Consider the following 24,352-nt stretch of genomic DNA (forward strand, 5'->3'; position numbering starts at 1 on the left):
CGGACGGGAGACCGTGGGGTTCTCTCGGGTTTTAGTTCTGGGGGGGGGGAAGATGGAGCTGCGGCTCCTGAGTGGGGTCTCGGTACACTGCCGCTGCTTCTCGGAGGTGGGTAAGTTACTAATTGCTGTTCCCAGCCCCCGACTTCTTTTTTTTAATCTACAGACAGGTCCTTATGTAGAACACCGTGTAAATCCAGTGGTCCCCCCCTCCCTCCCCTTCCCCCTTTAAAATAACAGTCAACCAGCAATACCTGACCCCACGGTCCTTCCTTTTTCTTGTGAAAATCTATACATCCGCCCCAACGCGGTTTATAGCACTGGCAATACCCTCCTGACTTTGATTTGGCTCAAGACAGAGACATTTTGGGTGCAAGGCGTATTTGTAGGATGCTCCATAAGAATCTCCTTGCTATGCAGTGGAAGTTAAATAAAACTTGGTTTCCATATTCATCCTAGTTAGCTCTTTGCTCTAAGAGAGGTTTGGAAACACTTTTCTAAGAACCTGAAAGCTGCAGTTAGGGATGTTGGCCTCTCCAGAAAGATGCATCCTGAAGATAGGTGCATAAAACTTCTTTGCATTTCATTTTACTGCATTTCTTTCCTGTATTCTTGAGTTATAAATATAACCTGTTGCAGTTCTTCCAGCTGCAGCACCCGTGTTTTCTGTAGGGGTTTGTTTTCCCTTTGTTGCCTTGCGGTGGTGTGGCTTGTGACTGCAGGGAAGGTGGCAGGTTGTACGGGGTGGACATTGCCTGTGCCACCACGGAGCCAGCACACACCTGCAAACCGAGGAGCCCCACAGCTAATAACAGCAGAAATCTCTTTATACTGTACCTGTTGTCTTGTTCGCCCGGTCAACATACCGAACTCCTCCACCATTCCATCCTCTACTGAAAGATGTTTGCATGGGAGCACTGAAGGGCTCAGGGAAACAACTGAAACTATTCATTCTGAGTATTTTAGGAATTCTGTCTAAAGCCCCGTCGATGTTAGGACACGTCATGAACTGTACTAAATACGTAACTAATATCATGATAATGATAAAGTGCAGTTTGTAGTTACAGCTGAAGGATCTCCATTAGTTGGGCAGATATTGGCCAGATATGATACTTATTTTCTAATTTAGTTTAATGAGAGGATAATTTAAAAGAAACTTCTCTAAATGTGTTAATAGGGGGGAAAAATGTATTTAACTTCGTTCCATTGATGTGTAACTCACAAAAATATGAGGCTTTACAAAAGGAAAGAAAGAAGGCAAAGATAAAAATACTGTAGCCATAGCCCACTTAAATTCACTGTGCTTGTCACTGTTTCTCCAGCTGAAATCATCTGCAGCAGGGAAAATAAAAATTATAAATTTAAAAAGAAAACAAAACTAGAAGGCATCCTAAGAATGTTGACTGCCACATGATGTTCATTCTTCCTGAGGGTAAAGGTATTGAACAGATTACTGGGAGGATTTATTTTTTCCATATTAGAGAATTCTTTGCATTTCAGATGAGAGCGGAGGAATGCTTCCAGGGTTTCCAGCAGCGCAGGTCTCGCCTTGCGTGGCAGTATTTTATAATCCAATTTATATAAAACATCTTGATGAAGAGGGAGCTAGCTGGAAGTTACAGGGCTGATGTTTACAGGAGCTGCGGGAGACTCTTAGCAATAATGCCTTTGAATTGTTTCGTTTACTGGTAACACAAACTGAAAACTCCATGTAAGATGCAAGTTTTCACGGCTCGTTTATTTCTGTCTGTAGGTTTTCAGTGCTGCCTGCCCACCTGGTACTGGGCAAGGTGAAGGCATGAGAAGAGCCTAAAGGGATAAAAAATGAAATGTGAAAAGATCAAGTCTGTGGTCTCTGAGCTTACACTGCCTTTTTTTTTTTTTTCTTTAGTCGCTGCTCCGAGTAGTTTAAGACTTTCTGTTATTCTGATTGGGTATTTATCTCACATCGAGCTTCATTAGGAGAAGGAGTGTCTGGAAGACAAGGTGTGATAGAGATCTGGAGAAGGGAAATAGGGAACTGTATTTGCTGTTCTGTGTAACAGAAGAACCGTGTCACTTGACAAAATGACTAGAAGCAGACTTAAAAGCAGCAAGAATGTGTTTTACAGGGGGCGTAATTGGGCTGTAGACCTGATTGCCACTGATTGTGGTAGAGACCAAGAGTGTAAATGGTAAATGGATTGAAAAGGGTCTTGGGCAGGCTCATAGAGGAATGTCCATGGACTGGGTCTTCCTGCCCTTTCCACTGCTGTCAGAGGCAGGCTGCCACCCTGGACAGGTCTGTGGTCTGACCCACATAGCTGAGATCCCCTCCTGCTTTTTGGGGGGTTTCATTATAATCACTATACCTCTGTGAATTTGGAGGGCTTGGTTGGACTTTGGTTGGTTTTACAGTTACTGGGACAAATGAGATTTTACGTGTCCCACAGTTAAAGTTGCTTTCCCTCTGTCATGACACTCCGGATTCCCTGTTCTTGCTCTTCTCCTGGCTTAGCCATCCTTCCCCAGGTCTGTAAGGCAGATGCTAACAAGGTGATACTGGCTGGGGAAGTGTTTTGCTTGGATGCCTCGAAAGATCTGTGAAGCCATTTCAAAAGCAGCAGTATTCAGGCAGCTGCTTTAAAGGCAGGATGTATTACATTTTTTCGCTGTTCATCTCTGTGTGTGTGAAGTCTCATACCCTTCTGCACACTGGCTTTGACACGGCAGTCGTCATTTTCTCAGAAAAACAATTTGTCCAGATTTTGTAATTATTATATAAACAGATTTCGTGCATGAATTCCCAGGGGTTTCATCTTGACATTCCTTCGGAGAAGATTAAGTACAAACTCTTGTCAAACTGAATTTAATCAGAAGGTTTTTAAGTCAGTCTGATAAGTAGGTATAGCTCATTTAGAGTCCTCAACTTTTATCCTTAACTACCTGTCAAAGTAATTTTGCTAGTTCTTTATTAATAAATTTTGTCTGCCAAAAAGGCCTATAGCTTTACTCAGCCAATAAGTTGATGAAAGATGAAAGAAGCAGAAGTTTTAATTTGTTTAGGCTTCCTGTTGTTGAATGTTTCATTAGACAAAGCGTAGTTTTATGGTAGTTTAATACTTAAAAAGACAAACTGTTTTTTGTTTTAAGAAATGGGCACTGGGATGAGAAAATTATTTCCAGTGGTTTTCGTGCCTCAGGGCACCCAGAAGCATCACCAGAAATTTCCCATATGCAGCCCAGGGCAGCAACTCCCTCATGTTGATTCTGTCCCTGGTTTGGAGCAGGAAAAGGTGTTTCCTTGCAGAGCATCCCATACCAGCAAACCTTCTGCCCACTTCACATGCGTAAGACAAAATGTAATAGGACATTGGCCTATAGACAGGTCCGCTCTCTCCATATCAAAATATACGATGCACATCAAGCCAAAACTTCATTATTTTTTTTTTTTAATGTAAGAGAAGCACCATCCTCTACTGGGTATGTGTAAGAGTAGCAGAGTGTTGTCCATAGCCAGGTGGGAGCTCTTTGACATGTAGTGCTTGCGTGGTCCCCTGTGGGTGTAGTGCTCATCTAGCTTACGTGCCCACTCATCAATTTTCTGCAATTCTCTTTTTTCTTTCCTTGCTCTGCCATAACTAAAAGCATCATCAGGTGAAAACACCCCCACTGCAGACGATCACGAAACCATAGCTGACCAAACACAGTTGGACCCAGTGGAGGATGTGAGTCTTGCCTCTGAGGAGGCAAACCCAGGCAAGCATCTGCCAGGAGAGGAGGCCGCAGCCGTGATTCTGGCCGTAGAGGGAAAGATCGATTCGGTCAGTAAAAGAGAGGAACCGGAGGGCACCGAGCCCCTGCCTGCAGGAGTGGAGGAGAGCTCTGAGCTGCCATCTGCTTGGAGAGAGGAGAGCAATGGGCCTTCACCTCCAGCACCGGGAGAAGATGTGTCTTCACCTCCAGCACCAGGAGAAGATGCTGGGTCACCATCACCAGGACCAGCAGAGGACAGTGGGCTGGTAGAGGGCAGTGACAGCTCTGTAGTGGAAATCATCAAGAAAGTACATATTACTGAAGAGGACCACCTCATTGAGGGTAATATTTGTGCTTTCATAAATTCAGGAGACCAAATTCTGCCTCCAGGGACTTGTGTGTGGGTCCTTCTCACTTTACTGAGAGCCTCACATGAGCTTCTGGAGTCAGAATTTGGTCCAGAGAGTCTGTACAATGTGGGGCGTAGAAGAATGTGGCTGGGGAAGCCTCAGACTCACAAGTCCAAGCTGTAATAAATTTAATCAGCATTTCCAGTCATTATCTCTGCTATTTCATTTCATGCCCTTTTTGCTCTTAGCAGCTACAATGCCCCACCATACCCCTCGTTTAAAATGTTGTGTTTCTGTGTAGCTCAGACACGATCCTTAATATTTACAGAGACCAAAGGCTGTATTACTTAGTTACGTGTGTTAATTAGAAAGCAACTGACCCGGTGCACATGAAGTTGGAGTGTGCATATTTGGATGCAGAAGAAAAAGCTTCTCTTTGATGCACCCTTGGCGAATCCAGCCTGTCCTAGAAAGTTGGCTACTACCCAGGCAGAATAGATGTAGCAGGGGGGTGGGCTTTCCAAAAATGTTTGGAGCTGAGTAGCTGGGGAGGAAGCAGCGGTCTCTGAGATGGCAGGTATTTACATGTGCTGTGAGAAGGACCTTTACTGGGAGGTACGGTCATTGCCAGAGATTGCAGGCTGTGCCCATCTTTGGCTTAGTGCCCAGAGGACGTGTGTGGACTGCACATGCAGAAGGTGAACACTTCACAGGAGGAATCAGTTTTCTTCTAAATGGTACAAAGCAATCAGATACTTCCCAGGGGAGCATTTCTTCAGGGAATAAGCAGGTGAAGAGTATGAGAAGTATTTCTCTGCAGGGAAAGGTGGTATCAGCAGCCTTCCTCACACCACATTTGCCTCGGAGAAGTGTGAGATGCAGGAGAAGGACACACTGCCCTAACCTTGACGCTTTGCTGTGCACGTCTCTCAACTGAGTATATAACTCTGACTCTTTGCACTTTGGTAGCTGAGCATGGGGGTTGGCTTGTCCTCTCCTGTGTCTCCTCTCAAAGGAGTTTTGAAGTTTCCTCTACATAAGATGAGCACCTATCCTTTGGAATGAAGTCTTGGTTTATGTAAGCAGAAAATGACTGGATGCTCACCTGTAAAACACATAGTCTTGCCTAGCTGGAAACTCCAAATTCATTAATCACCCTTTCTAAGCTTTGTGGCCTAGTGCTGGAGGCAGAGCAGTGTGCCCTGAACATTGTGGAATGACCTCATGTCCATGGGAACACTTTTACAATTGACTGTTTGCCTGAAGATCGGTTACGGGGCATTGGCCACCAAGCCATTCATGCTCCTTGCAGGGCGAGTGAACAAGGCTTTTGGGAAAAAGAGTTTTGCTCCTATTTGTTCCAAGCAGGAAGTAATATTTTAACTGTGAGCATTACCTTTCTGTGAGGTATGTGATGCAGAAGGGACCTTCAATTTTTATGCTGTGGTGCACATAATATTTAGCACTTGTTTTGCTTTCCTTTATTCAGTAGTTGTCCAAGTAAATCAATTAGGTAGCAGTTTCCCAGGGAAAGCACAGTTTCAGCCAGACTTTGGCATGTTGCCATGTTTTCTATTTCTGCTTTTGTTCCAATTGCAAATAAAACTGCACATACATAAAATAAAATCCAGGAAAAATAATTTGAACAGAAATAGTATTCATGATTTGTATTGAATAGAGCATCAAGGGGATTTTGTGAAAGCATCAGGAGAACTTTACGGGCGTGAGGCATGCACGTAGCTGGATGAGAAGTGATGGGACCATTCCGTTTGTTCCCTATGGATTCATTCAGGGGTTACCTTGGTCAGAGGCATTGGAGAGCTGACCGAGTACACTCAGGTTTGCAGAAAGGAGCTGGGGCACTTGGTGTTCTTCTCAGTGGATCCTAATTTGATCTCCATGGTTACCGTTCCCAGGTGAGACGGGAGAACAGGTGGAAACTGAGCTGCTGAGTGAGATAGTAAGTGGAGGGCCTGAAACAAAAGAAGAAGAAACAGGAGAAGCTGTGGATGGTGCAGCAGCGACAGAGATAGGTATGTTGACAGAAGAGGGAAGGACCACATGGGTTATTGTTTAGGAGACAGAAAAGACTGTGCTGTCCTTAATGAGCACGTCTTGTCATCCCGCTGCCGGTATACGGCTGCTTTCTGCATTTTAACAGAGAGAGTCATGAATATTTTTGTTCACATTAGGAGATGTTTTTGGAAGCACTCAATTGGAAGTCATGCTTTTTACATGGGTTGTCTTTATCTAATACATGAGTCTTACCAGTGATAAATTACCCTTCTTTGGGGAGAATGCTAGACTGCAACATGCAGTCATGGAAAATAAAGACCTATGTTAAAATCATGACTCTGCTCGTTAGTACTTGCAGACTTAGGAGCTAATGCATTACACTGTTTTGTGTTTTCCATTCTATGTCAGACAGTCATTTTAGATCCCCTCGTTCTCCTTATCATCTGAAATCAGCAGTGTAGCACTGGGATGGAAGCTCATTGCACACCAAATGCAGTCACATTATGGGAAGGAAAAATCATATGCCAAACAAAGCACCTTTGGAAAAATCACACCAGTGACGAGTTCAAGGGGGTAGACTGTCCCTCTGGCAGACTTAAAAATTATGTTCACAATTCTGTCATCACAGTCTTTCTGTAAAAGTTGTTTCTTTTTCCACATTCACTAAGAATCCTCCACTCATTTATTTTGAGTCCATCACATCAGGTAGTTGCATGCCCCAGAAGGCAGAGGTTGCCCCATGGTATTGCTGGAATGTGGAAAAGGAGGAGCAGGCAATGCAGACACCTCCTCCCTTCTCCCAGCGAATGTTACCACAATGATTGAAACTGCTTTTCCCCTCTCTTCTCCCTCCTAACCATTGTCCTATGTAGCCATGCTCAAAATTTCTCTGAGCTAGTGAGTATTTCTGTAATTCAGAAGAGAAAAGCTCCAGCAGGAAGGGTGAGAGGTATCTTACAGCAGCACCTCCATGACTTCCAAATGAACCTCTTGCACTTGGGATGAGAGGTTTTTTGTTCCTTCCAGTGCTAATGTAAGCTCTGGTCTTTGAGCTGACAGCAGCAAGCCAGCGTGTTCCACCTGTGCTACAGGATTAAGGAAAATGGTTTGCAGCATGAGCTCTGCAGCCTGGCAGACCAGCAGGGTGGTGGTTAAGTGGTTTGGTCAAGGCACATGTGGATTTATGACCTCGTGATTACTCAAGTAGACTTAGATAAGCAGTGAGCAAAAAAAAAAAACGCTCACCTGCCTTTAATTCTCGTCTGCTTAACAGTTGATCACCTTTATATTGTTACTTATTAAGCTAGCCTGTGAAGACAAGCCACTGTTTGCCCTTGGCAACTGTGCTCTTGCAGGATCTTTAAATTTTTGTCATATAGATTTGCCTGTGAAGACTGAAAAAGTTTATTCATTCAACTTGTTTTTAATGTGTTGCCCCTAAGCTTTTGCAAAGAGATATTTATCTGTGCTGCGAGTTCAGCAAACCAGTTACTTCTGGGAACCCTCAAAGAACAGCATCCTGCTTCTGAAGAGTAAGAGATTCCATCACGTAATGATTACAGCTTTATTGAAATACTTTCTGCATTTACCTGCCTTGGCAATATGCTCCCCAACAGTTTTGTAAGGAAGCAGAAAGAGCAGCCCTGCTTCTATGTCCGTAACACATTTCAGATGACAGGAGTGCACCGGTGCAGGCAGCTCAGAGAACAGCTGTGGGCAAGAAAAGCAAACAATGTTAAGAATGGAACAGTGGCCATTTAAATCTGGGGTGCCGTTGTGTAAGGAAGCAATTCTTCCATCTTGAAAGGATATTGAAGAACTAAAACAAGATTCTGGGCAGGGAAGCAAGATCGCTAAAGGGAATGGAAAAATTCTTACCCTGAGAGAGATCAAAAACATTCAGAGCCTCTGAGAGGGTACGGCTAAGGGGATATGAGCTGATACTCATGCAAAATAAATACTGCTCTAAAGATAGCTGAGGTCCATCTCTGAACGAGGGAATGCTCGTTAACACAATAGATGTGTTGAATTCAAAGCCACAAAAAGGTACTTTTTTTCCACACTATGTAAGCAGTGTTCATGCAAATGAACTGTCAGACTCTTTGCCACAGGAAGTCACTGCAGTTGGATGTCTCTCTCCCATCACCTTCCCTGTGTCCTTGTGGTAATACCACCATTCACTACAAGGAAATCCCATGTTCCCAACCTCTCCTTGCAAGGTCTTCTGTCTGGGAAAGAAGTACCTTGAGCTGGAGTGGTCCAACAGTATGATTTCTGTCACTCATCCCTTTGGGCACCATCTTTTAGCAAGCAAAGCCTGTGAGACTCAAGAGCTTCTCCACTGCTGGTGGCCAACACATACAGTTCCAGGGGCTGAGTGCAGCTCCTCAACCATACTCTATCATGGAATAGTTGAGTTAGGAGGGTATCTCTGGAGATTTTCTAGTCCAGCCCCTCTGCTCAAAGGTGGAGCAGGTTGTCCTGTTGGGTTTTGAATATCACCGAGGATGGAGATTCCACAAACTCTGTGGACAGCCTGTTCCAATCAGTCAATTGCCCTTACAGTAAAAAAAAAACCAAAAAGTTTTCTTACATTTAAATATAATACCCGTTTTTGAATTTATGCCCTTTGACTCTTGTCCTTATTTAAGATTTAGTGTCCATGAGAGCTCTGCCTCTGTGTCAAATATGACTGAAACTAACGAGTGATTTCAAAAGTTAAGAGAAAAGGCAGCAGGGTGGGGAGAAGCATGAGTGTTGCAGCAGAACTGGATTTCACAGAGGTGATGTCGATGTGTAAGAGGAAGACCATGTATGAATGGGATGAGGGAAGAGGAAGCAGAGCCAGTTGCTGCTTGTGGCTGCTGCAGGATCACACAAAACACCCGTACAGATCTGGGAGAAGAGCAGATACCCCTTCATCCCGTGATTCTTCCAGGGAACTTTCACTTTGAATTCCTGTAAGATTTAATGAATATCAAGTTGTACCCTCAATTAATTGTTAAATTAATTTTTTCCATGTGTTTCAGAGACAGCTAATAACAAGGAATAGAAGTTATGTCGCTATGAACATCCTCTTCTTGGGCCTGCTCTTCTGTCCACATGAACATTTTTAAATTTTATTGGGTTGGGAAAATAGAAAAGCTTTTATGAATTGAGCCACAAGCAACAGAAATGAATAAGAGGCATCAGAAAAAGTTTTATATAATATCTGTTTTTTGAAATCAAGCTGCCAAGACTTGAAGTGATTGAAATACCTGAACTTTCACCTCCCTGCCACGGTGTGTCTTCTGTACATAACTAACCTTTGAAACTTTCAACCAGCATTATATATGATAAAGGAGATAGTGTTGCTTTTTTCTTTTTTGATGGTAGTATGCAGGCAATTTCTCCAAGTGCCTGGACTACCAATGTATGGAGCTGCTGAAATGTATAGCACGCGGAAGACTGGAAGATGAAAGTGCCCAATTCCTGGGATGTAACTAAATGCAGAGGTTAGGTTTTTTTTCTGAAAATGGAAGATATAGAGGGTGCAGTGTCCAGGACCCAAGTGGGGGACTGCTGCTCACTCTCCTTTTTTAAACACAAATTTTTTGCAAGGCTAGTAGCACCGTCTAGGTGATGACTCCTGCAAAAATAGGGAGAAGAGGGCATTTTTAACTATGACTAGGGTGTTTTAGTCTTATAAATTCTAGTACACAAAATACAAAGCTAACTGCACAGCTGTTAACATTCATGGTGATTAATAACATGTCTTTAGCTGTGTAGCTCCTCATAGGCATTTGTGGCTTCTAAAATTGATTTCTAACCAGAGACATATCTAAGCCTGTTCCCAAAGGAGAGGTCATCTATTTTGTTTCCTGTAGTGCTGTCCTTCAGAAGAAGTATGCTATCAGGGACTGGCTTGGTTATTTTCCAAAATGCTAAATAATCATTTTGGAACTGAAGCTGAATCACAATGCTTTCAAACAAATTTCCTGTGAAAACGGGCCCTGAATATAATTGATGTTACACACCTGATAGAGAGTAGAGGTTTGTTCTGATGGTGAATGTTGCAAAGGGACTATATGTTATCATTAAGAACTGTGTTTACAGGATTCTCTGGCATAAGGAGGTAGAATAAGGAGAAAAGGTCAGTTATCTAAAAAGGGCAAGCATGTGTTGCTATTTTATTAGCTTTATTGTACAAAAGGACTTCACAAAGGCTGTCAATAGCAAATTATACAAATCCCCTCTAGGAGCTAAATTTTGTGCTGCATGTGCACATCTGAGCCCAGCTGACTTCAGTTTGTATCAAATAATCTAATTGATATCCCTGGCCTGTCAGCCTTTTCTGTAAACTGATATTCCTTGGCTGTATCACTAAATCTGAGGTTTTCTGCTTATCGGCACACTTATGAATTTGTCAGCTTCATTTATTGTCAACTTTCTGTAGGTAATACCATAAACTTTTAGAATAAAAATGCATACTTTCAGGGTTTTTTTAGGATTTTTTTTGGTAGGTGGATGTCGCAGAGTTTTATTTTTTATTTTTACTAGCCTTCTATAATAGAGAAGTTAAAACAAGCAGCTAGTTCTCATGAAAATCTATTGACATTAAAGTGGGAATAAAAAATTCATAAGTAGTCAAACTTTATGCCCACGTGCCCAAATCATCCCATGACAAAAAGCCATGAGAAACGTACCATGCACTTGGGAGAGCTGAAGGAGTTGGGGAACAGGCACTGAGCAGGAGGAGGACTCCCCAGGATGATACAGGACTAGGCTGGGTGTACAACCAGGATCCAGGACACCCCAGGAACTTCCACCATCAGCTCCTTCTGGTGGCTGGTTTCCTCCTGTCAGCTGGGAATTCGGTTCAGCCACCAGCACCTGTGCCAGCGTGGTCCTGCTCCCAAACATGGGAGATAAAATCTGCAGAGCAGCCGTGCTGGCTACTTGCAAGCTGTGTTTTAGATCATGACTTGCGGGTTGACCAGTTACATTGAACAATTTAAAACCATAAATCAAGAGGAATTCTGTGACAGAGACCCATAGCATTAATAGCAACAGAGGACACTGCACTTGGAAATAAATTATGAATATACAAGGGAGTCAAAATAAACTGCTCACCTCAGAGTCACTCTTCCTGCCACTGCTGTTACAAGGAAGACAGGTGGCAATATACGTCCTTTCCTTACTGTTCAACTTTTTCAGGTGATTAAGCAATGCTAATTGGAAACAAGAAAAGTATAATCCAGTCAATGACTCAACAATATCAGCCATTCTCAGTTATCTTCAGTCTTCACATATTCTGTGATTACAACAATGAAAGCTATTTTTCCTTTTCCTTTCTAAAAGATGAAATATGCTTGACACTGTGCTAAACATGAAATGTTAATCACTTAAATTACCATAAAATCGGAATTTGGCTGCTAGAGGTATGCTGAACATCCCTACCTCGAGAAATCCACTAGGATTCTCATGTTCCCGTACTATGTACTATGCATAAAGGGCCAAAATAGGTGCAGTTCTTTGCCTCTGCAAACCTGGGACATCACAGAGATTGCCAAGGGCAGAAATTGTTCTGTGGATCAAAGAGCTTTCTCTTTTAAAGGCTGAGAAAAGGGTATGCTCCAGTGTCTGTGTTTACAAGATAAATCTCCAAAGACAAGGCAACTCACTGTAATATTTTTTTTTAAACATAATCAAGATACAAAACAATCTTCAGAAATGTTTATGAAAAACTAGACAATTTGGGGGCCCTTAACTTTATCCCAGGTGGAGGTTATCATTCCATGCCACAGGAAGTATTGGGCAGGACACAAAGAATAAACTTCCAAGCTAACAAGAAAGTTCTGGTAGGAATTTTGTTTCGATTCCCAATAAACACAGCCCTGGAAGAGGTTAAATTTGCACCCCGTTGGCTCTTTGCAGACACACACACAGGTTGTGTTAGGATCCCAGAAGATAGTTGGTGTTCTGGCTGGCAGGGGTTGGCTCTTTCACTCAGTGAAGAACTGCTTTCAGGTAGAAACTGCAGCAGGAGCAAGGTGCTTGTAGCAGAAGTTTCAAGCGGTTTAAGTCTGGCTATGTGTTTTAACAGAGAAAGTTTTATTAAAATTATGTACTGAGCTTTATTTTTGCATTGTTTAATCTATAGAGAATATAATATTTTTAAAAAAAACCAAAACATTATTACAAAGAAACCTGGTAGAATATGCAAATTTAAGTATTGCTTTACTTTCACAGAAACAGAGAAGCTGTTTTGTTGTTTTCTTGAGTTACATGTGACTAAAACAAATTTTAAATGGTGAAATTAGTTTGTCAGAAGCTGAATTGCAACTTCATATTTTGCATGCTAGAGGCTGAGTCCAGCAAAGAAAAAAAAAAGAAAGCTAAGTTCAACTTAGCTCTAGTTAAAACAGGATTTCTTAAATGTCTGTGTACTTTGCTGTACTGAGACCTAAGGGATATCCACAATACTTGCTTTTCATATTGGAGAATTACGGGGCTTTGACTTCTTGTCTTAAAGAATAGAATCAAATAATATAACTCTGCTTAAAAAATAAAAGTTTTAAACATCTCTATGGAAGGCTGATTGTTTATGTTGAGAACTGCTCTGTTACAGCTGTAAATAAAAGAGTTTATTTCAGTTATTCTAGAGTTCCAGTACCCGGAGAATGCACATTGAGATCCGAGGCATTCAAGAAAAAAAGCTAATTGATACTCTTGCATTTTTCCTGGAAACCATGTGATTGTGCCGTGGCTTGTTAGCTGCATCCAGCATCCTTTTGTGTGGGTTTTGTTTTTTTTCCAGGAGTTTCACTTGCATTTCCGTCTCAGACTGTCCCGTGCTGCAGAAAGCAATGGTCTATGCACACTAGTGAGGACACCAGGAAGAGGTCTATACAGGACTTGTATCAGCAAATGGACAAGTCAGCACGTACCAAAAAAATACCAAAACTGCCATCTAGTGGCCCAAGGTTAGCCAAGAGGCAGCAAGGTTGGGGTGAAGAAAATGAGAGGTAAGGGATAACCGTAGCAAGACTGAAGTTCGCTCGTGTTCAACACTACTGAATTCTGCTGAAGGTGAACTTTAACTAAATCTCCTACAAATAAGTGAAATATAGTCCAACAAACTAACTACATCTGAGCAAAGCTGTAACAGAGGAATATAATTTAGGAATCTGTTTGAATCTAACTCCATTCAATCACCTTATTCTTAACTGACAAAGTGAAGCAACACTAGCTCTGTGGTCCCTAGAAAGTCATACTCACGTTAGCACTAGCTCCTTCCTAACAGGTCTGGGCATGATTTTTCTTAGATGGGATGGCCTCCTGAGTCCGAGCTGTAGAGCATAAAATACATTAATAGCATAGCCAAGGAGAGAGACCAAGAGCAGAAGCCAAGACTAATACAGATTATGTGTAGGAAGTTTATATACAGCAATCAGGTATTTTTCGAAGGCTGTTACTTGGAAACTCACTGTTTGAAATGCCAAAAGTATTATCCTGCTTCCAATACAAATAAATATCTCCCATTTTGTTGACGGAAACCAAGATAATGCTGAAAAAAAATCCATACATCTCTAAATATATGTTGCTGTGACCACCTCATTATTAATCTTTTTTCTGTAAGGATACAATTTACAAGTTCAGCAAAAAGCAGGAGAAAGAGCCACTTCACATCACATCTAGAAAGGGCTAAATAGGGTTGACTGTTCTCACAACTTCCCAACTGCCATCTGGTGTATGCTAAAGTGGTGCCAGGAATGAAGGAAACATAGAAAATACAGGTATGGCAGTAGTAGAAGTGGAGTAAGGAGAGCTGGAGAGCATGGCTGACAAGCAGGAATGTTACAAACCACAAGTGGGACACTTATAGATTATCCAAGGATGGAAGATGATTCACACGATGTGGCAGGGAATGCAGGGGGATTTTCAGACAAGGCAATATCTACAAAGGCACACAGCAACACGAGGCTGCAAGACTGGATTTATCATCTTTCATGCTTACCCTATGAAAATCACTAACCGATTGAGGGAGGTGATTCTGTCCCTCTACTCCACTCTCTTGAGACCCCACCCAGAGTACGGCATCCAGGTCTGGGGCCCTCAACACAGGAAGGACATGGACCTGTCGGAGCAAGTCCAGGAGGGCCACAAAGATGCCCAGAGGGCTGGAGAACCTCTCCTGTGAGGACAGGCTGAGAGAGTTGGGGTTGTTCAGCCTGGAGAAGAGGCAGCCCCAGGGAGACCTTACAGTGGCTTCTCAGTACCTGAAGGGGGCCTGCAGGAGAGATGGGGAGGGACTCTTCATCAGTTAGTGTAGTGACAGGACAAGGGGTAACGGTTTTAAACTGAAAAAGGGAAGATTTAGATTAGATATCAGGAAGAATTTTTTTACTCTCAGGCTGGTGAGACACTAGAACAGGTTGCCCAGAGAAGCTGTGGATGCCCCATCCCTGGAAGCGTTCAAGGCCAGGCTGGATGGGGCTTTGAGCAACCTGGTCTGGTGGGAGGTGTCCCTGGCCATGGCAGGGGGGTTGGAACTAAGGTCCCTTCCAACCCAAACCATTCGATGAAGGGTATGTGAGATGATGATCTGTAGGCATTATACACAGAAGACAAATGAACCACACACAGGAGAACTGAGGTTTGGATTTGAGCCATTGGACAGTTGAACTCACAGTATCGTGACTTGATGTGATAAACCAGAGTTACGCTCTATCCTTGTGATACGACTGGTTTTGTGGCTTACCAAAATTGAGTGAGTTTGGTCACATGAGATGGGAGCAGAGACAGATTCTGAAGTGCTCAGTCACAGCACTCTGGCAAACAAACAGCAGCCTCTGGAAGGAGCAGCCTCCGGGATTCCCTCTCACAGTACATTTCAGAAAGCAGGTACGTGTTTCTGCCACCGACAAGATACATTCCCCAAGCTGGCTTTGGAGCCAGTATATGGCTGTTTTTACTTTCTACACAAAGGAAGTGAAGATGCAGTGACAGTAGCATCCCATATGTAATTGCATAGCCATCTTCACAGAAGGGAGCAAAACAAAGACGTTGAGGCAGACAGACTATAACAGAACAGAATTTCTGCTCATTTCCCCCTGAATAAACCAATGCTGTGCTTAGTCACATGGCTGTGTGACATCAACTCTACCATGAGGCAGCTGACTTCCAAACTAGATCCTTAAAAACATGGCATCCATTTCTACTTGGTTGGAAGACAAATGCAGAGGGATGGGATAACTCCCTACCATCACCAGTCTGACTTCTCAAAATCACTTAATCACCCCATCAGGCAGATGCTTCTGTCCTTAATGGCAGAGAGAAAAACACCAAGAACGGTGATGTCATTATAGCTGAAAGCTTCTTGCCTTGGAGGATTACCTTCATCTTTAGCTATTAGGAGATAGATAATAACCCTATTATTTTGGTTTGAATTACTACTTATTGAAGAAGCAAGATAGGGATTTATTTTTTTTTTGTAATGGAATATCAAAGCATAACCAAGAAAAGTTTGTTCCCAGAATCGACAAACACAATTTTACAGATGCAATTATCATTTATTGTCATGAAATGGGATTATTTTTTGGTGTTTAGTTGGGTTTTAGTTTTTTTTTTTTAAATCAAAAGCTAGTAAAAGTTGAATTCTATGAAAACGATTATGAAAAAGGTTACACGTAGAGATTAATTTACAGCTGATTTATAAAGTTAGCACTTTGTTTCAGAAAAGCATAATTTTCTTTTTTCTGAAATTAATATTAACTTTTTTAAGTAATTGCTTCCATATGAAAAAAAAGTCCCAACTGTAATCTATTCTGTAAAGAAAGACTTTAAGACAGTTCAGAAACTAATCCAGCAAAATTCCCCAAAACACCTAAGTGAAAATATATAGAGTAAGTAATTTGTGTTCTACTGTTTACCATTTGTCATTTTTTTCTTATTTGAAATTCTTACTAAAAACCTGCTGTTACAAATCATTACAGTTTTCCATGTCCAGATGACCCACAGTATAACTGTCATGTTCACCCAAACCTGTATTTAATATCTGAATATCCAGTCACCGCCACAAAGTAAAGGCCCCGTCCTGCAATTGAGCTCAGCTGATTTTAGCAGGACTCCTGGAGGTTTCAGGGTTTGCCTGCACAGAACTCACTGCAAATTTATTATTTTTGAGAATCCAAGGCCACAATTCAGAAGAAAGCACCTTTCCTCAGTAAGTTTAGTGATTCCAACTGCACGTAACTGCTGTCAATTGTAGAAATAGGATGTTAGGGAGAAGTGTTAAATCTGAAGACTGCTGTTGGAGGATATTCAGTCTCTGTTTATAGTCAGGCTTGGAGAGGTCCCTGAACGGCAACAGCTTCAATCTCAACTCGGGCACCCTGTGAGAAACAATGAAGAAACCTATCAGGAATTTCATGGATCTCTTTTATGAAACAAGTGGATGTATAACACAACCTTTTTAGAACAGAGTGACATTTGAGGGAGGTTATACTTCTGATGATACTACCAATTTAGCAATGTTAAGTAATACTGAAAATTCACTTAAGTATCGTTAAGTGAATTTCATAATTATCACACCCCCCTATTTCTAGCATACTAGTCATCTTCCACCATAAAGAAATCTCTCTCTCATATTCAGATCTCTGATCTTGTGTAAGAAAAATACTGGTATACTTAGAAAAAAATTAAATACTTAAGAGTCTGCATTAAAATAATTGCAATTGAAGCTATTTTAGAATAAGAAAAGCTGTCAGAATGCTTCAGAAATATGGAATTTCAGAAAATACATTTTTTTTTTGTAGGCAGAAAAGTGACACTTACTTTTGGCAAAGCGGCAACTTGATACGCTGCTCTGGCTGGAAAGTTTGTCTTGAAAACTGTAATTCAAACAGAAACATCCAGCAACATTCGCCAATCACTCAACTTTGCTTGATGAAACACAGTTCAAAATAATTGGTATATAATACAGTCATTGGAACAGCTTCAAGTTCAAAGCTACAAGACAAATAGACTTCTGTGCCAGCTTTTTTTTGTTTTTTTTTTGGTTACTGACGAGTCCAACATCTCAGCAAGCTACCGTTGATCATCGAGAGGGCTAGTTGTGACCTAGCAGCCAGTGGTAACTTGCACTCTGCTGACTCTGCACAGCCTTAACACCACTGGGCTGAAAAAGAAACGTTAAATCAGAATGGTGAGCATCCAGTTGCAGAGTGGGAGAGGGCCCTTTCACAGACAGAGCAAGAGGGAGAAACAGGCCCCTACCAAAAGGGTCATGAGCAACGATTCCAGATTTGCCTAAAGTCAACAGGGACCAACCTTACTCATATCAAAGGCAGGCAGAGTTAAAATAGGCCCTTGCTCCATTCACAATTAGGATAGGCATTCAAGGATATTAAAAGAACAGAGGGAGGAGAAAAGACAGGGGGCTACTGGTCAAGATATAAGAGCTGAATGTCTAGAATCACAGAATAGTTTGGGTTGGAAGAGACCTTTAAAGATCATCTAGTCCAATCCATCCCCCTGCCATGGGCAAGGACATCTTTCACAAGAGCAGACTGCTTCAAGTCCTGTCCAACCTGACCTTGAACAGTTCCAAGGGATTTCAATAATTACATGGAAGTTACCACCAAGCACAGAAATGTTAATTGCACTGACAAGGCAGGATAAACACCCGCAATCAAAGAACAGCAACAACTGCTTGCTTGAACTACAGGTAGGAGGCAACAAGTAACTAAGTGTCCAGCTGGTCTTTTTTTACCCTGCTTCAACACACATACAGTTACATTTTGACATGCAGAAGAGTATGTTGATAGCTCAGAAATAGAAGACCTCATTAAAAACCAGATGTTACAATCTAATTAAAACCCAAAGCTATATAAATAACGACTCTTCCATCTTCTGCACAACATGGCTCATTGGAATCGCTTATTTCAGTCTACATTCAGTTTTGTTAACCAAGCACAATCCTCTTTTTTCCTGAAGTGAAGCAGTATGGCTCATCCTTGTATAAAAAACATGAGCCCGGTCCCATAGCACTAACCCACAAATCACTCCAAGATACAAACAGACTTTAAAGAAATGGAGATTAAACAATCTGAAATTAAGCATTTGAAGGCTGCCTATAGTAGAATTACTTTAGGGACAACACAGCAGCTGTCAAAGTAAAGAGGCATGGAAGATCAACCTTTCGGGATAGCAGGAGTTGATCCTCACATGACAGTGAGTTTGTGGGATGGTAGGAAACAAATCCACAAGAAATTGGGCTGTGCTTGATCTGGTGCTTGCAAATTACACGTTGGTGGGGTTTTTTTTCAAATGATATATTTCTACTGGAGTCTCAAAGAATCTGGAACTACATCATCTGAGTCATTAAAACATTTTGCTTACTGTGAATATAATTTGTTCCACAAGCCACACTGGTTAAAACAGAAACAAAAGATCTACTTACATTGTTGGTAAATCTCATTAATGTCATTGAAGTCCTTCATGTCTGCCATCAAAACCGTAGTCTTCACAACTAGAAATGACATACCTCCTGTTATTTTGGACCTCTGACTTTCATAAATTCCTCTCAAATATTCTAAATGTTTTGAAAAGTTTTGCAAAAAAACTTTAGAGTTACCACCTAGAGAACCATCTAAAAAATCTGAATACCTAGTACACAATACAACTTTAAGGAATTAGACATTCCTGGCCAGCTCTGAAAAGAAACCTTTAAATTTTGTTCTAAGCCTAATTCTTCCAAAAGGCACAGAACTGATAAGCAGGTCAAATTAAAAAAAAAAAAAAAAACTGTTGTAAGCCAACTGTTGGCAAAAATTACATCATATAAAATACCTGCTGCCAATGAAAAGCTCTGTAAGAGGCCTGAAGACATAATCTATCCTAGAAGCTTTTACCCATGACTGCCCAAGCCAACATTAATCCTGGTTTGGCTCCACTATCAGAGTCCTCCTCAAAAAAAGGCATTGAAAGTGCCTAGAATATTAACACCATAGATGCAGACCCGCTTTTACCTGTAGGAAAATCTAGGATGCTTAAAATGCCTGTAGTCTCTGTCTATATTGAGCTTCATCAGTTAGAATTAAAATATTAGTACTGTGTACAGGAAGTTATGGTTAAAAGTAGTGTCCCATTGATACGCATCACAAACATTTGCACTTTGAATTCTTTCTTTTCTTTTTTAATCCAGACTCATGATTCTTTCTGTCTCCTTCAGCTATTGCCACATGCTTAGCAAAGAGCTTTTTTTTCCTTTAAAAGGTCACTTCATTATTCTTTTTAATCCAGGCAGATAAAAACAACCACTCATTTTCCACCACCATCGCAACACTTACCATTGCCATAGTCACAGCCTGCAGCTTTCAGGATTTCTCCCATGTTTTTTAGAGCCTAATGAAAAATGAGACAAAAATCTTTCAATATCTGGGTGGTATTTTGGTGAGTATGTAAATATGAATTGTAATCTGGCTACATCCATGTTATAGTATAAGTTTACCCAGCAAATCTTCAGCTGTCATCAACGAGTAAGCAAAATCAGAAATAGATTAAAAAGTAAATTAATAAAAGGGAGCTTCTAATAAACCACAAGTATTAAGCCATGCATTCATTACATGTAAATACATGATGCAGCACCATCTCATCCTACCTATTGCCTCACACAACCTCCTTGCTGCTGGGGGAACAAATCTTTCCCCATCTCAAAGCCAGGGTCTTTACTAGGGTATGAACTTTTGTTACAAACATTGATCCTTTCCTACCTGAAATGCAGATTCCTCCCCTGAGTTCCACACTGCTTGGGTGGAAAACAACAGGGACAGTATGGAATGACATCCTCCTGCTTTTCCCTCATCTTGGGGGATTGTGAAATGAGGGATCTTCAATTTCTCCTAAGTCTGCATTTAACAAAGTACATGCCAACTCTACTACAAGTTTACTGCTAGAAGACATCTTACCTGCTTAGCTTCTTCCTTTGCCCCTCCAGAGACAAGCTGCCCGGTGGAAGGTTCTATACCTATCTGTCCTGCAATGTACATTGTCCGGTCTACCAGCACTGCTTGGCTGAAAACATAAGTGACATTTTAAGTTTAATGTTTCCCCATCAAAACATTTAACTGTCTGAAAGCACACTTCACATATTCTTCAGTAGTTTATAGTATCTCAGAAAGATACAGGACATGCACAAGTCTGCACACAGTCATACATTCGATCTGCTTATGCTTTGGGAGACCTGGAATTAGATCACGTATGGAAAGACACAGATACATTAGCATAACTCTGTTTTTGAGATAATAAACCCCGTTTCTTGGAAAGGCAAAAGGCATGAGCACAGCAACACAACACTATAGACAGCTACACAGCTTCCATACAGCACAGAGAGGAGGCAGAGTAAACATTTTTTGTACCTGCCTATATAACTATTCCATCCCAGTTTGATAGGCTGACAATACCTTTCATCTACACCTCAGCTGCAGAGCAATGAAGTTTAAAAAATAATAATAATAATCAGAAAAGATCTGATTAGTAAATGTACCATTTTCTTCTCAAACAGGCACCATGATAAATGAGTTACAGCTGTGAGGTGAAGCCCTGCATGCTCATTCTCTGGCATTATTCATCCAGTCATGAATTTGGCCTGTCAGCACAACACCTTGATCACTCCATCCCCAGATCACTCTCCTCTCACAAAATAACCTGGACGACCTGTTGGCTGGGTTAGTTGAGAAGAATGCAGAATTCAAGCTACTTGTAAAACATTTTTATATAAATGTCAGATGTGTTTTTGCTGAAGTAGAGTTGGCAATTATCAATGTCTCTAATTACCACAAAGAGATTAAAAGATTAAAACAAAGATTTAAACTACTAGCAAACATTATGCAAGAGACATAATTTACTTCTCTTCAGATGGTAATTAAAAATATTTTGCAAAGAAATTAGACAAAGATTCTTTTGCAAGCATTTGTGGTGTGTCAACACTGTTCTCCTTAACACTTCCAATTCCAAAAGAAAATGCATTATTCTGACAGTTCAACAAGCGTCTCAAGTTACACAAACTAGAGTTAGGCACCTCCCTGAAGTATCTAAATTTTAATGTCAATGGAGAAAGAAAGACACTCTTTCAGAGAACATTTTTATTACATCTCTTCTCTTAATTGGGATTGACTCAGTTGGATTAGCTCAATCCATTGACTTGACAGGGGAATAACCTGATTTAGGGACTCAGTAAAATGATAATGATTAGACAATCCTAACAGTGCCATTTTACCCCTGTCCTACATTCTCCTGTCATTTCAGCCAGTAACCTATCCGATATAGTAAAATGTTACATGGTGATTATTTTCTCTATCATCAACTAATAAATTTGGAGTAAATCACAAAACTACACCATCTAAAGAAGAGAAACCAAGTGAATGAAGTAGTTTTCTAGCTAATGCAGACTTGTTGATATGAACCGAACACACATTACTTCTTCAATTTTATTTTCTTTCCTACAATGTCCTGCTTTGTTTTGGGCATAGGTCCCCAGACCACAAACTTCCATTTGTCTGAAGCACAGAGAACCACATAATAAGAAGGTATCTCTAAAAAAAGAGATTGTCTTGTACTGCGTATTGTAAAGTAAATGACACAATGAAACATTTATCCCAACAAAGGCCTTCCAACTATCCTAAATCATGAATAATTGGGGAAAAACCAAGCTGAAGCCTTCTGATACCAGTGCCAGATCAACATCTGCAGCAGCCTTAGTTGGTTCCCTTCTCTGCTCCTCAAGTGCTTACCAGTGGAACCCTCCATGCTCTGAAACTATTAACAATTTACCAACTAAAGACTATGCTTCTGCTGCAGTCAAATGCATGAGTGAAGCTCAGAGACACTTCAACTACACAAACCCCAATCACACTTTAACTGCAGATGTATCCTGTAACTAGGGTCAATCTTTGACCTTCGATTCAGCAGAGATCTGAGCGTGGGTCTAAAGTCATTCAGGTTTCAGTATACCTAAGTGCATAACTGGATGGACATTATGACCTTAGAAGAACATCATCCATCAGATAGATGGTGTTAAGAAGCATGCTCTTTAAAGACAATGACTGCAAAGGCAGTCACATCTTCTTTACATACATGACTGTTGATTAATACAAGAACAGCATCTCTGCTGTTTCTTTTAAAGTTTTAATTTAAAGTTCAGTATCATTAATGAGATGTATATATGTACACAGAAACACTCACACGTAGGAGTCTTTATATATCTATCTACCTGCCTATCTCAAGGTACTGGAAATTGTATGCAATAAAGGAAATATAAAAATACATTAAAAATAGGTCACCAAAAAGCATACTGAAGGACTGTAGCAGAACCAGTAATACAGCCCACACATCCCAATTCTTCATTCCATATTAAGCCCTCACTCCTCTGTTACCATGCTCAGACTCCATAGCAGTGATATAGCAGTTATTTCTTGTGCAACTTTTGCTCACTGGACTTTGACACATTTACCGAAACCTGATACACTAAGTTAGTGATAAACTTATTGAAGTTAGACCCATTATACAATTAACTGGCTGCATAACAAGCAGTATTTCATCAAGAACTACCAATAAGCACAAAATGTCGGAGAGCAGCTAATCCACAACGTAAGTGGAGAGCTATGATGAAGGTTAGGCCAGTTGGCATGTGTGTGTGTTTCCACACGTGTGTGCAGTTGAAGAACTGCTGCCGTCCTGTTAGATATTTTCTAGCTACAAGCAACGCCAGGCCCCTGGCTGAAATCCACCAACAGTTTACTGTTTACAGAAGTTAACTTTCATGTCATGTCTCTGTTTACCCACTTTGTGTTTGTCCATCTTTACTATAAAGAGCACAGAGTTCGAAACTCAGAAAGCTCAGTTTCAAAGTAATGGAGACAAAAAGGCATCTGGAAGGCTCTAAGATGCTACAAGTGGAAAAGTTAAAAACAAAGGTGAGTGGTTTTATATTGGGAAAACAAAGCCTGAATGCAGAATTAAAAACTCTTAGAAAATGTCCCGGGATAAATCCCTCAGTAACTTGGTTATAAGGTTCTACTATGGTTATTGAACATTTTTCACATCCAAATAGCAAAGACAAACTTTTATCCAACTAAAATTGGGTTTTTAACTACATTCAGAACTGTTGCAACTAACAATGTACTCGTGAAAAAGTTGAACGACATCTTATATATTTTTGCAGCAGTTAGTTTATAGACTGCAAAGCGTTTAGAACCTGTTGGCAGCCACCTTCAAAATGAGAAAAAGATTTGCAATTCCCAGGCAGTGAACTATCCAGCTGCCACAGCACATGCTGGATGGGGCCCAGCCTCCACTGTCCATCGCCTCCAGGGTCCCTGTTCACTGATAACCTGCCGAGGCAACATGCTTTTTCCTAGACAAGCATTTTTTTTCCTTGAGAGGAATAATTCTTTCTGTAGGGAGGGACACCCTCACTACAGCCCCCAGGACCGCCTGACAGACACACACCCCCCCCCCTCCAGAGACCCGCCTGAAAGCCTACCGGCAAAACCTACTCCCGCTTCTTCCAAGAGACTTCCCTCAGGCTAAGCCATACCTGTAGGGACCCAGAGCAGCGGGAGCCTTAGCAGTGTTGATTATTTTCTTCACGATCGAAGCCATAACTGCTGCTACGCTGCCGCTGCTGCTACTACTTCTGCCGCCGCCAGCCCCCTCCTGCCCTCCCCTCAGCACCCTGCCAATGGCTGCCTCCGCCCCCTGCACCGCGGGGGGTTCTGGGAATTGTAGTCACTCGGTGGTGGTGGGGGAAATGTGGTGGCGGGCTGTGCGCATGCGCAGTGCTCATCCCGGGGCGGCCGCGTATGGGAGGATGAGGCCGCGCCGCAGGGGGTTCTGGGAAATGTAGTCACCCTGTAGTGCGGGTGGTGTGGTGGTAGCGCCGTGCGCATGCGCGGTGCTCAGCCCGGGGCGGCCGCGTGTGGCGGGAGGAGGCCGCGCCGCGGGTGGGTGCCGGGCCGGTGCGTGGCCTGACCCTCCTCCCCGCACAGCCTCCCCCGCGCCCTGCCGGAGATGTCCGGGGCGAAGGAGAAGAAGCGGGCCAAGAAGATGAGGAACCAGCCGGTCAGCGTCACCCTTCCCGTCGAGCCGGGGCCCTTCCCCGGTGGTGGAAGGGCCTGCCCGCCCCCAGGTAGGGCTGCCGGACCCCCTACCCAGGGCCGGGGTGGATGATCGCGGAGCGGGTGTCCGTTCCCCCCCCCCTTCCCCCCCCA

General features: G+C 42.0%; 3 protein-coding genes across 4 annotated transcripts in view; 2 read left to right on the forward strand and 1 right to left on the reverse strand.

Moving 5' to 3' along the window:
* Nucleotides 1–12,696, forward strand: part of ERICH5 (glutamate rich 5) — a 12,812-nt gene extending 116 nt beyond the window's left edge. The window contains exons 2-4 of one of the 2 annotated variants that reach the window (XM_014965190.1): nt 3,625–4,074; nt 5,999–6,115; nt 9,128–12,696. In XM_014965190.1, the coding sequence (XP_014820676.1) occupies nt 3,625–4,074; nt 5,999–6,115; nt 9,128–9,150 (590 nt within the window). In that variant the 3' untranslated portion in view covers nt 9,151–12,696. Of the gene's footprint in view, nt 1–3,624; nt 4,304–5,998; nt 6,116–9,127 lie in introns of those variants that run through there. The other variant, XM_014965189.1, reaches the window with a different exon arrangement.
* A 2,840-nt stretch (nt 12,697–15,536) lies between these two features.
* HRSP12 (heat-responsive protein 12) lies at nt 15,537–23,781 on the reverse strand. The gene is made up of 6 exons (XM_014965245.1): nt 23,680–23,781; nt 20,051–20,156; nt 19,433–19,487; nt 18,544–18,612; nt 16,917–16,972; nt 15,537–16,474 (listed from the first exon to the last, which is right to left on the reverse strand). Exons 1-6 carry the CDS (start codon nt 23,742–23,744, stop codon nt 16,421–16,423), a joined length of 405 nt encoding a protein of 134 aa, XP_014820731.1. The 5' UTR covers nt 23,745–23,781; the 3' UTR covers nt 15,537–16,420.
* A 352-nt stretch (nt 23,782–24,133) lies between these two features.
* POP1 (POP1 homolog, ribonuclease P/MRP subunit) overlaps nt 24,134–24,352 on the forward strand; it is a 23,637-nt gene continuing 23,418 nt past the window's right edge. Inside the window, exon 1 of the mRNA XM_014965658.1 lies at nt 24,134–24,270. Within this exon, the coding sequence (XP_014821144.1) occupies nt 24,153–24,270 (118 nt within the window). The 5' untranslated portion in view covers nt 24,134–24,152. The remainder of the gene's footprint in view (nt 24,271–24,352) is intronic.

Source organism: Calidris pugnax, unplaced genomic scaffold, assembly GCF_001431845.1.
Source record: "Calidris pugnax isolate Ruff unplaced genomic scaffold, ASM143184v1 scaffold41, whole genome shotgun sequence".
Classification (NCBI taxonomy): domain Eukaryota; kingdom Metazoa; phylum Chordata; class Aves; order Charadriiformes; family Scolopacidae; genus Calidris; species Calidris pugnax.

What these genes read in the sequence shown, in the direction of transcription:
- HRSP12 (XM_014965245.1), bottom strand. Translation starts at nt 23,744, where the DNA reads ATGGCTTCGATCGTGAAGAAAATAATCAACACTGCTAAGGCTCCCGCT. An exon ending in GCTGCTCTGGGTCCCTACAG is followed by an intron (nt 20,157 to 23,679) that starts GTATGGCTTAGC and finishes TTATGTTTTCAG; the next exon opens with CCAAGCAGTGCTGGTAGACC. An exon ending in TAATGAGATTTACCAACAAT is followed by an intron (nt 16,973 to 18,543) that starts GTAAGTAGATCT and finishes TTTGAATTACAG; the next exon opens with TTTTCAAGACAAACTTTCCA.